Genomic DNA, 13,928 nt, shown 5'->3' with positions numbered 1-13,928 from the left:
AAGCCATTTCCTCTGGTGCAAGGTCGTCTTCTGCGTGTATTACAGAACGCCGTGACACTGGCTCAAATGTTTTGTTCTCTCGACATCAGTGTCAGTGTACACGCCGTCTAATGGAGTTACTTACGTTTGCAGGTGGGCTGACGGCCGGACCAGGTGCCGTTGGGGAAGCAGATCCGCTCAGCCGAGCCGTAGAGCGTGTGACCCGTGGCGCAGGTGAAGCGCACTTTAGCGTGCTGCTGAAAGCTGCCCTCCTCTCGCGTGGCATGGGCCGGCGTGCCCGGATCCCCACAGCCGCCCCTTTTATCACCTGCGGGCACAGCACACATAAACATACTATTCTGCATACTTTATCCCAGTTTATTTTTAAAGCTAAGAGAGCTCTTGGATAGAAACAAACTGCATGTCTCTTCTAGAAAAAACTGTGACAGTAAGTTACTAGGAGTGTGTGCAACCCATGGGAGTCGAAAACTGCAGACTTGGTCAGTATGTAAGACATAATGTGCAGCTATTATAATAATATCAACCAGAATCACCCTGAACAGGTTCATTTTGCAATAATGGCCAGCTGACTGTACACTTTACATGGCTACTCCCTAAATAAATAAATACACAGGTGTGAAATATTGATTTGACTGCATTAATTATTACACAATGGCAGTTTTTGTCTTGTTTCAAGCATAAATGTCAGTAAAATATTATATATATATATATTTAGTATACAATTTTATTATATGTGCAGAAAACTAGAGATGTTCCGATACCCCTTTTCCATTCCCGATACCGATTCCGATACCTGAGCTCAGGGTATCGGCCGATACCGAGTACTGATCTGATACCAGGGTGCAGGGCTCTGAACCGGTTCAAGGAACGAAAACGAAAACGGAAACGAACGAAATTTTGACCGGAACGTAACCAGAAATGGAAACTGAATCAGATTTAATCATTTTGAACAGAAACGCTCAGTTGAAATGGCCATTAACCGGTTAATAACGTTTTTTTTCGTTCTATTTAATATTTTGCTTTGGCAGTCAACCAATCACGAATTCAAATAGTACAGCCTAGGCAAATGTGACGCTGACGCATCCAACGTGAGTGAAATGCCCGCGCTCACTCTCTAAAGTGAGATGTGCACGCGCTGACGTGCTCAGACTCAGCTGTCATGACATCATAGGTTAGGTAAGTTACAATGGCAATGCCCTGGCATTAGTTTTTCCGATGATATATGTCACCATTAGGCCTACATTTAAGTGACAATGAATGTCAAGTAGGCTAATATGCAGCTTGTTGTGCGTTTTGAAACCAGCGAAAATTAAGGATATGTAGAACATGAGTTCACACAATGCCACATCACGCACATGCAGCGGTTCAGAATAAAACTATAGGCTAACATAACACATATACAACAAAAGGAAATATTTAGGCCTATAGGCTACGCAAAATATTTCACCATATAATTAGGTTTACATATTAACAAAACAAAAGTGGTTCATTGTGGCGCACTCCAGCGATCTAGGAAAGGAAACAGACATTCTGCTTGTTTTTGTTATTTAAATGTCTTTTGTAAATGTATGAATTATGTCTGGCTTTTAAATTACGACCATAAACCATAAATTACAAAGTACAGTTTAGGAAAAAACGTTCCAGTGGTCGCGCCGGCGCCTCATGCGCGCGCACACAAATTCTTGCATTGCTTACTTGATATCGCAGCTGTTAAATATTAAAATAAAATACAATCAACCAAACATATAAAACTTTACACTGCTCAATTCAATTCTGTAATACAATCTGCCGTCCCGTGACCACCGCCTGACTGTGCTGTTATGTGAAGAATGATGTCGATAATGCGAGTGAAGTACAACGCTTACATAATAAATAGCCTAATAGTTTAGCATTCATCTCGAAAATGGAAACACTGCCGAATGAGAAAGGTATGCTTCAGATTTAATTTAAATTAATTAGTTTAGCATCTTATTTCTAATAAATAACCTTGTTTTTCACTTCTTCGCTGCTCTAAACAGAGGTTGCTTATGGCAACACAGCACAACTTCCTGTGTTTGCATTCTGAGAAGAATTGATTTCCGATTTGCTGCGTTAAGCAAAGATAGCGGGCGCAACTAGATATTGTTTAAGAAAATGGTATCGGTACATGAGTTTAATTACTCGCCGATACCGATGCTAGAATTTTTTCTGGTATCGGTGGTATTTCCGATACTAGTATCGGAATCGGAACAACCCTACAGAAAACTCAATGCAATTCAAAATATATTCTCTGAAACCAAGATTATATATTACTAATTTGGCTAGTAAGTAAATTTACCTTATACATTTAAATTATAAAAATATTGATAATAATCATACATGTTTCTGGAGCAGCAAATCAATATATTAGAATGATTTCTGAAGGATCATGTGACACTGAAGACTGGTGCTGAAAATTCAGCTTTGATCACAGGAATAAATGACACTTTACTATATATTTACATAGAAAACAGCTATTTAAAATTGTAAAACTATTTCAGAATTTTTACTGTAGTTTCGATCAAATAAATGCAGCCTTGGTGAGCACATTTCCTTCAAAAACATAAAAAATGATCTTTTTACCACTATCTAAACATCCCTAAAACAACTAGAATGAAATATGACTATTCACCCCGGCCACGTCAAAGCATCCATCATCTCTTCACCAACAACCCTTTTCTCACCCTTCAAAACTCAAACTCAAAAGTAAATGTTAATCACAGATGTGACTGTTGGGATTAAATGGATTAATGAAAGTCAAAATCGTATTACAATTTGACAGCAAAACAGACCTGCTCAGTGTTGTTTTAGAGACATTATAAAAGCTTCATTTGGACACAGAGGAGTTTTCCAGCGCCAAACTGCCATTTCTTGGATAAAGAGCAGTTAGAGATCCCAAAGGAACACTTCCCCTGTTCTCGGAGCTGTCACTCATCACGCAGCTTCAGAAGATGCCAAGAGAAGAACTTTCTGTCTGTGAAAATACTATTTGATTGAGCTTACACAATCTTTTTGCTCACCTAACTTGTACGATTAGGCGGAGATACTAACTATGGAAGCCAAAAGAAAAGCAAAAACAAGCTTTTTATCACTGGGAAAATCTTTCCCCCCTCATTTCACCTCTGCTTCAGCTTGTTTCCTAGTCTAGCTGCCTAACAAACCTGTCCACTATGAATATTGCTGGATCTGTGACAAATTGCTCATGTTCCTCTATTATAACTCACTTTGGATAAAAGCGTCTGCTAAATGCATAAATATTGCACAAGAGTTTGAAATATAAGGTGTTTTCCATTCCGTTTCACGCAAGAAAGAAACTCATATACAGGTCTGGAACAACACAAGGGTGAAAAATTTTCACTTTTGTGTGAATTATTCCTGTAGAAGACCCATATTGCTATTTTGAAGTGCAAAAACCAGGCGAAACTCTCAAGAGAAACAAGTGAAGACACATTTATATGTTGCTACTGGCGAGAAGATGAATTAGCAGGCGCGTGAGAGATGCGACACCTTTCCAAATGACAGTGTGATAAGCAACAGGCTATCAATTATCATCTAGCGGCCGCCAGCATAAACCATTAGCATAAATAATTATGGTAAAATATTCATTGAACAGGACTGGATGGCGCAGACAGGAGCGTCGAGCCCTGTTCTCGAGTCAGCGATGACCCAAACATCAAATCCTTTTTAATTACACGAACAACCACCCTGAGGCCAATCGGAGAGCCCAGACTCAGCAAACGGCCCTCGAACCCTGGGGAACGACTAACTCGTGGCTTAACCAGGGTCTTTATACACAAATAAATAGGGAAAACAGCACCACTCCATGAGAGCGCCGTGTTTTTCCAGTCAAATACTTTCGCTTTAGTTCATTAGAAATCTGGGACATTCTTTTTTCTACTCGACGGCACAGAAAACGAGCGGCGGATTGTACTCATCTGACATCATGCCAGGCATACTGATGTAGAAAGAAAGACACACGCAGAGAGAAAAACTATTCATGGCAGACCCACGTTTGTTCGAATAGCCAACCCCATGTGTCAAGATGGAGAAAAGGCTGACTTTTCTTGCTCATTAACCTCCGTCGGCCCGACGCCCTGCCTTTGTTGGCATGTTACGAAGAGACAGCGAGCCGAAAAGATCCGCCCCACCTCAAGTGGCCATAAAAGCCGCTGATCCGTTCAGCCGATACGGAAAGTTTTCTGCTCTTGATGGACATTGTGTGGACATGTGTGCTTACATAAGCTTCATTAGATTCTTCTACAAAGGTGAAGCTGTTGAATACTACAGCAGTGGATATCGCTGCCATTAATTGGCACAGCACTGAGGTGTGAATTTGAGTTAAAGTCGCCCACCAGTAGCTTAGCGGGGTATAATAAGGCTGCGAAGTTCGTTACATAAGAAACTCTGATTCACCTGGCAGCGCAGAACGCTATTGATTTTGCTTTCCATCCACATTTTATAACATTGCGCTGGTAGTATCGGCTTTTTCGTCTTTAGTGAAATTCATTTTGCCAAATAATGTGATGCAAAAACAACAAAAACTCCCACGGAAGCAGGCGCTCCAGGGGACGTGCATGGGGCTTTCTTATCTTAAACTAAAACATACAGCTGGAAAGGCTTTAAAATGAAGCCAAGATGCAACAGCACCTGACTGGCTAACTAACCCATGGAGTCGTACACCTCCCAACATCTCCAGCAATCGAGATGCTGGATTACTGTCGAGTGTCCCAGAAATCCAGAGCACAGTCTCGACATCAAACCTCCCGAGAAGAGCCGAGCATGTTCACACAGAATAAAGAAGTGAAGCTAGAAAGACACAGAGAGCCCTAAGGAAAATGTTATTTCTCAGAGGTTGCTCTTTCAAAGCTCAGGAGGATTTGAGATATGCTTCATTTAGGTATAACTTCATCTCTGATGTTTCTGCTGAAATTCTTCAGGAGAAACAAAAAAGTAAACATGCCATACAGTTTGAGTGAAATTAATGATTAGATTCGATTTAAAATGTAAAATGTAAATATTTATGTCCACTTTGATAACTACATACAACTCGCAACATGGGGTCTTGCGACAACAACATAACATAACATAACATAACATAACATAATATGACATAACATGACATAACATAACATAAAATAAAATAACATGACATGACAACGTAACAACATAACGACAATGTAACATAACAGCGTGCCATGATATAACATGGCATGACATAACATGACATAACATAACATAACATGACAACATAACAGCATGACATATGACATGAGATGACATGAGATAACATATGACAACATAACACAACATACAAAATAAAATAACATGACATGACATGACAACATAACACAAAATAAAATAAAATGACAACATAACATAACAGCACATGATATGACATGACATAACATGACAACACAACAAAATAAAATAACATGACAACAATATAACATGACAACGTAACAACATAACAGCATGACATATGAGGACATAACAACATGACAACATAACACAAAATAACATAACATGACATAACAACAAAATAACCTGATATGACAAAATAACAGCATGACATATGACATGACAACATACAACATAATAAAATAACATGACATGACAACATAACATAACAAAATAATGACATAAAAATGACATAACATGACAACAACATAAGACATGACAACATAGCATATTTTAGAAAAAGGAAAACAAACGCACTACCGTCTGAGGTGCCAGTCAGAAGAGATGAATTCAAATGTGTATAAAAAAAGATATATGACCGCACACTCAACTTGCGAATAGTTTATTAGCAAGTTGAGTGTGCGGTCATATATCTTTTTTATACACATTTGAATGACAACACAGCATGACATATGACATGAGATAACATATCATGACAACATACAATATAAAATAACATGACATAACAACTACATAACATGACATGACAACATAACATAACACGTCATATGACATGACATAACATGACAACATAACACAAAATAAAATAAAATGACATGACAACATACAACACAACATAACACAAAATAAAATAAAAAATGACAACATAACATGACAACATAACAGCACATGATATGACATGACATAACATGACAACATAACACAATAAAATAACATGAAATGACAACAACATAAGACAACATAACATAACACATCATCTGACATGACATAACATGATAACACAACACAAAATAAAATAAAATGACGACATAAAATAACATGACATGACAACATAACTTAACAGCATGACATATGACATGACATAACACAACAACATAACATACAAAATATAATAACATGACATAACATGACAACATAACATAGCAGCACAACATCATGACATGACATAACAACATGACAACATAAAATAAAATAACATGACATGACAACAACATAACATAGCATGACATGATATGACAACACGACAACATAACAAAATAAAATAACGACAACATGACAACATAACATAGCATGACATGACAACACAACACAAAATAAAATAAAATGACATGACAACATACAACATAACACAAAATAAAATAAAAAATGACATAACATGACATGACAACATAACAGCACATGATATGACATGACATAACAACATGACAACATAACACAAAATAAAATAACATGACATAACAACAAAATAACCTGACATGACAAAATAACAGCATGACATATGACATGACAACACACAACATAATAAAATAACATGACATGACAACATAACATAACAGCATGACATGATATGACAACACAACAACACGTGACGTAACATAAACAGAACATAACAACATGACACAACATAAGTACTGTTTGAAATGTTCAGCATCTTATAGTTTCAGCATCGCTCTGTTTCACATGCTATTTACAAAAAAACCCTGCTTGAGAAAGGCAGTGTACAGCAGACATGTGCTGCAGTATTCAGCAGTGTGCTAGAATCCCATTCTGAACAGTCAAAAAGACAAAATCAGAGGGGGAAAGATTGAGAAAAAAGAGAGAACGAATGAAAGAAAAAGAGGAAACTCCCAGCTCATGCTGTTTCTGGGTCAGTGCATGCAGCGCTGCATACAGATGCGCGTGGAGAGGAGTGTGTGATTCTCACAGAGGCTTTTGAAGAATGTTGAACAGTTTAAATGCACAATATTTTTGGTCAATATAAACCGCACAGAGAAAAAAGTCTGGCACAGGTTAGGCACGACACAAGGGTGAGTAATGATGACTGGTTCATTTGTGGGTGAACTATTCTTTAAAAGAAGGAAAATCTGTGCATGTTACAGACAGCTTGTCAGTAAGAAGAAACGGTGTAGTGTGTCACGCAGAGACAGAAGTCATTATTCAGCTGAACTTAATTAACTCATGTAAGACTGACACATAATGACAGGAAATAAGAAGCAAGACAAAGATGAGCTTCACTCAACAATGTGCTCATTCAAATGCATGATTTCTCTTTCAAACAAAAGTCAAAGCCTGAACAAGCCGATACAAAGGACTTATGTATTATCTGAAAGCAATAAGCCACGAGGGACCGTGCGTTACTGGGATTTTACCACGGGAAAAGGAGAAGCTTTTACTAAATGGAAAAAACTGATTACTAAATTTTAAAGTCATTTTTTTCTGTAAAACGTAAAGCAGAGCAACCTCCTTAACCATGGTGAAATCACTGTAATGGATTACATGCTTTTTAATATTCATATCAGTTATTTCAAAAAAGAGCCTCACAGTCCGCAAACAAACCAAAGAAACAACATCACTGGCCAAGCTTGTAAACTTGACAAACAACAGGATAAAATGACCATTTCAATTTATTTCTGAAATTACTTTTAATATCTCTGGAAAGCACTCTCTCTCTGTCTCTCTATCTTCCACAAACACAGAGCTACTTAATCAATACAGTCTTCAAGAATAGCGATGTTACTGCCGTGCCACAGAGAAATTTAGTTCAACTAATAATGCTGCTTTTCTGTAGAGAAGTTCCTGCCAACATAAATGCATGTTCTCTCTCTCTCTCTCTGGGGTTTACAATACAATTAATATTCAGTAATATTATTGATTTAATTGCACATACACTGTTGGATGAGAACCATCTGAACTGAATATTCCTGGAAAATGATACAAACTTTGCAACATTGACACTGTTATTGAACCGAACTGAATCAACAGAGAACTAAACTGAGCTGAATAAAAATGTCACTATTATCTTCTGTAGAAATCAAATGTTTCATAATATATAAATACATGTGACTTGACTGTGTAGAAACAGCTCAAGACTCCATTACTAGGTCTAAATGAGCCTGAACGACTCCTTACTAGCAAAAATTGCTTCGGCTTCTTCAAGATGTGCAAGAAACGTGTACAAAAACCTAAAAATGTCTAAAAATATGGTAACCCTGGTATAAGCAAAACTGATTCTTGACCATTAAATTACTGAAAAATAATGCACAGCGCTTCATGTCATGGTCATATTATCACTTGGCATGTGCATAAATTTTCAATAACGCAGTCCAGAGTCAGTTATTCCTTACATAAAACAATAAAAAGAGCAATATGATAAAAGACACTAAATAGCAACTAGAAAGTGAAGTACATTGGGACAAACTTTTGTGTTGGCTTGACAAAATAAGCTTCCTAGCCATGTTTTTTTGTTATCACATTGCTAACATGTTTTAGCACTTTACTACCATGTTTTAACATGTTGATAGCATATTTTTGCAATTTGCTAGCATGTTTCTACCATGATTCTAGCATGTTGTTGCATGATTTATTACATTGTTAGCATGATCCTAGCATGTTTTACCACGTTGCAAACACGTTCCTAGCATGTTTTAGCATATTGTTAGCATGTTTCATCACATTGCTAGCATGTTTTATCACATTGTTAACATGTTCCTAACATTTTTTAGCATTTTGCTAGCATTTTTCATCACATTGCTAACATTTTAACACATTGTTAGCATTATCCTAGCATGTTTTAGGACATTGCTAACATGATCCCAGCATGTTTTACCATGTTGCTAGCATGTTTTTCACATTGCTAACATGATCCTAGATTGTTTTAACATTTTGATAACATGTTTTAGCACAAAGCTAGTATATTCATAACATGTTTTAGGACATTGCTAGCATTATTCTAGGATGTTGCTAACATGTTTTGTCAAGTTTCTATCATGTTCCTAGCATTTTTTACCATGTGGCTAGCATGATTCATCACATTGCTAACATTTTAACACATTGTTACCATGACCCTAACATGTTTTAAGACATTGCTAACATGATCCTAGTATGTTTTAACATGTTGCTAGCATGTTTTATCACATTGCTAACATTTTAACACATTGTTAGCATTATCCTAACATGTTTTAGGACATTGCTAACATGATTCTAGCATGTTTTACCATGTTGCTAGCATGTTTTATCACATTGCTAGCACTATCCTAGATTGTTTTAACATTTTGCTAGCATGTTTTAACACATAGCTAGCATGTTCATACCATGTTTTAGGACATTGCTAACATGACTCTAAGATGTTGCTAACATGTTTTATCAAGTTTCTATCATGATCCTAGCATGTTTTAACACATTGGTAACATGTTTTAAGACATTGCTAACATGTTGCTAACATGTTTTAACATATTCCTAGCATATTTTAACACATTGCTATCATGATCCTGGCACCTTAGCATGTTTTAACATGTTTCATCACATTGCAAGCATATTTTAGCACATTGCTAACATGATCCTAACATGTTTTAGGACATTGCTAAAATGATTCTAGCACGTTTTAGCATTTTGCTAGCATATTTTATCACTTTGCTAACATGATCCTAGAATGTTTTAGCATGTTGCTAGCATGTTTTAGCACGCAACTTGCATGTTTTCACACATTGCTAGCACGCTCCTAACATGTTTTAGGACATTGCTAAAATTATTCTAGCACATTTTAGCATGTTGCTACCATGTTTTACCACATAACTTGCATGTTTTCACACGTTGTTAACATACATTCAAATTGCTAACATGATCCCTAACACATTTTAACATGTTATTAGCATGTTTTAGCACATTACTAACATGATCTTAACATGTTTTGGCACGTTGCTAGCAAAAAACGACATATTATGTTATTCATGATTAAGCATATTTAATGGAAACTTATTTTTACTGCTACTTACTTGAGGCAAAAGTAGTTAACATGAAGGATAAACTTAAATTAACAGCATTTAAACAAGTAAGCGACTTCAAATGACTTTACAGAGATCTTACAACCTACTAGCTTCATTCTGCCTGAAGAACAAATGGTGCAACAGAATAAAGTACAGAGTGAGTTACAAAACTAGCTAGTAGTTCCAATTTAAGTAAGAACTGCAACCCGACCCGGGTGTGTCTCACCTGAGCAGTGAGGCTGGGAGCCGCTCCATTGGCCGTTCAGCTGGCAGGAGCGGGTGGATTCACCAATCAGAGCTCTGTCTTCTAAACACCTGTAGTGAACTGTAGAACCGAAGGTGAATTTCTCCCCCATCACAGCAGCATGAGGAGGAGATCCAGGGTGACCACAGTCCACCTCTGCAGAAGAGAAACATCAGTCACTCACTACTTGGATTTATTCAGCTTTAATATACAAGACAACATGCTGAGATTACACTAGATTTAATTGTTATCACGATTAATTAAAATTAAGAATGATATAACATTATATTCATAATTCAAGGTTGTTAAAACACCAGACAGATTATGTGGAACACTTCTGCAATTTCAAAATCGATTGATTTTGGTGGTGAACCTGAAAAAAATGACAATGAAAGCGACTCGACTTTGAGAATGATTGGCGTTTTCAAATCAGTGTGAATATGCAAAACATTCCTGTGAAGGTCTGCAGGCACAGATTCTGTGTGGGTCTGTCTGTAACCCTCTCTGAAGATCAACAAAAACAAGTGCTGCGTGGGTGAATTTTAGCAAAGTGGAAAAGAACCTTGTACAATACGCAACATTTGCAAGATTACAGAGAACGCATCTCTAAATTCAGCTCTGCTTTTCCGCCTTCAACAATAAACTGTCTTCAGCAACAAGACAATTACTATTGGACTTGCCTGCTGTGAACAACGTTCAAATTATCATGCATAATGCTTTTGTTTCTGAAGACATTTTTTTGTGCAGCAAAAGATTATTTAGCCAGTTCATTTGTTGAATATCTGTCTGACACACTTCACTTAGAATTCATATTGTATTATATAGGTGTCTGTTAGGTCTAGATGACAGAGTTAAAACACAAAATCTCAATATTTTTGCCCTGAAATAGCCCTAAAAAGGTGTTTTTCCCAATGAGAGGAACTAAACAGCCATTGCTGCCATGTAGAACTTAAATGTTTAGTAGAAATGCAAGGCATGTTAATCAGAGTTTTTGTCCTAACCAGCCGCGACAGTGATACGTGTGATTCTATTTTAGAAAAGGTTTGATAATGATAATCTCAGATAATGATATTTCTTCACTTTAGACTGAATCTTTCTGGTCACACTCAGTGTGAACAACTCTGAAACTTCAGATCTAAGCCATCATAAGTTACCACTGGTGTTCCCCAAGGCTCAGTCTTGGGCCCGCTTTTATTTATTATTTATTCACTTCGCCTTGGACATATTTTTTTTTTAGGAAATATTCAATTCCACTGCTATGCTGATGCCCAGCTTTACCTGTCTTCCAATTCTGTTTTCCTCCACGTTCTCTGTCTAGCTGCTTAGCTGAAATTAAAAACTGGTTTTCATCAAATTTCCTTAAACTCATTAGTGGTAAAACTGAAATTCTTCTGGCAGGTACAAAATCTACTCTGGCAGAATCTGATGGCTTCTCTGTGACTTTTGACCAGTCCATAGTTTTTCCATCCACGCAAGTTAAAAGTCTGGGTGTCGTTGCTGATAGCACCTTATCTTTTGAAGGTCTGTGTACTTTTGCGTCCATTCCTTTTTCGTTTTTTAACCATGCAAGAAAAACAAAAAACGTATAGTTGTTGTATTTTTAAATGCTATGGTGAATACCAAAATTTTAATTAAAACCGAATACACAAATTTCCAAGAGATGCTATACTGGCAGCAAACCAGTATGTCCCGCCTCGTCCAGCGATAGTGATATTGGAGGAGCAAATTCACTACTTATAAGCAGCCCACTATGAACACAATTAACACGTTAAGCTTTTTCCTTGAAAATAAAACACAGTTATGAAGAAAACGCTTAATGCATTAAGACACTGATATTAAATGACCAATAAAGATATGCAGACAAGCAGCCAGGTCAGGCCGAAGGCAACGCACTTTCAATGTTTAGTGTTATAGAAAACTGTTATAAACGCTTAACATAAAAATATTGTCCTTCCACTTTGTTTACGTTGCTGTTGTCTTAGCCTTAGATGCTGTTGATGACAAGAAAATGTGCGAGAAAATAGTTTCTCCCTGGTTGTTGTTTTAGCAGGATTAAGCCACATAAAGCATTAATGTCCCAGCGACGCGGCCGTAACGCATTGCTTTCAATTGAGAAACATTTTATGTCAAAACTCCAATTTCATGTCTTCATGAAATTACATATTGGGGTATAATTTTGTCATCATAACAAATGTTGGTATATTTTCAATTTGAATAGCATAGCTATAAAGTGACTTCTAATCCCAAACAATTTCTCAATATAAAACAATATAAAACACAGAGCCAGACGAAAAAGTCACAGTAATTTAAATGTCGTTTTGGCCTTTATATAAAACAGAGTAAAAAGCAAAATGACGGGATTGAGACCACAAGCGGGAACTCGATCATGTTAGAGCGCTAAAAAAGAGGCTATAAGGTTTAGAAATGTAATGTTTAGGTTAAAATATAAATGTAAAAATATAATAAAAGTAATTTAACGAATGAAAATGAATCAATGTAATTTAGGCAGGCTCTTGAAGCGAGTTATTCTATTGACGCCAGAGGAAAAGGCACTAGAGGGCGCTTTAGCGTCTGTGTGAATGACGCAAAACACTGGAAATTAAATTTAGCTTTTTTACATATTAAAAAACAAGTTGTATATCATTTATATTATTTTTAACAAAATAATAATCTTGCATAAAGAAAATTAGCTTGTATCTGCTAATTCTATTCATCAGTGTTAAAATAAAAAACAAAGAAACCGCATTTTCATTTCTGGTTTAAAAAAGGAAAAACGAATGGACGCAAAAGTACACGGACCTTTGAAGCTCACATTTTTTGTGATTTTTGATTGATTTAGTTGCAAGTGCAGTGCGCCTGCAGAGAGACTCCGCCCACACACTCTTCTGATTGGCTGTGATTTTTTTTTATTTGGTCGTGAGTGTGGTGCACTTGCAGAGAGACTCTGCCCATACTCTCTTTTGATTGGCTGTGATTTTTTTGATTGATTTGGTTTCGAGTGCAGTGCGCTTGCAAAGAGACTCCACCCACACACTCTTCTGATTGGCTGTGAGTTTTGATTGATTTGGTTGCGAGTGCAGTGCGCTTGCAGAGAGACTCCGCCCACACACTCTTCTGATTGGCTGTGAGTTTTGATTGATTTGGTTGCGAGTGCAGTGCGCTTGCAGAGAGACTCCGCCCACACACTCTTCTGATTGGCTGTGAGTTTTGATTGATTTGGTTGCGAGTGCAGTGCGCTTGCAGAGAGACTCCGCCCACACACTCTTCTGATTGGCTGTGAGTTTTGATTGATTTGGTTGCGAGTGCAGTGCACTTGCAAGAGACTCCGCCCATACTCTCTTCTGATTGGCTGTGAGTTTTGATTGATTTGGTTGCGAGTGCAGTGCGCCTGCAGAGAGACTCCACCCACACACTCTTCTGATTGGCTGTGATTTTTGATTGATTTGGTTGCGAGTGCAGTGCGCTTGCAGAGAGACTCCGCCCAC

At 37.2% G+C, this 13,928-nt stretch overlaps 1 protein-coding gene across 1 annotated transcript in view; it reads right to left on the bottom strand.

Annotated features, from left to right (window-relative positions):
- csmd3a (CUB and Sushi multiple domains 3a) overlaps window positions 1-13,928 on the bottom strand; it is a 343,356-nt gene that overhangs the window by 48,916 nt on the left and 280,512 nt on the right. Inside the window, 2 exon segments of the mRNA XM_048153480.1 lie at window positions 125-307; window positions 10,426-10,599. Coding sequence (XP_048009437.1) covers window positions 125-307; window positions 10,426-10,599 — 357 coding nt within the window.

This window comes from Megalobrama amblycephala, linkage group LG13, assembly GCF_018812025.1.
Source record: "Megalobrama amblycephala isolate DHTTF-2021 linkage group LG13, ASM1881202v1, whole genome shotgun sequence".
NCBI lineage: Eukaryota > Metazoa > Chordata > Actinopteri > Cypriniformes > Xenocyprididae > Megalobrama > Megalobrama amblycephala.
This window is presented reverse-complemented; position numbering and strand designations above follow the sequence as displayed.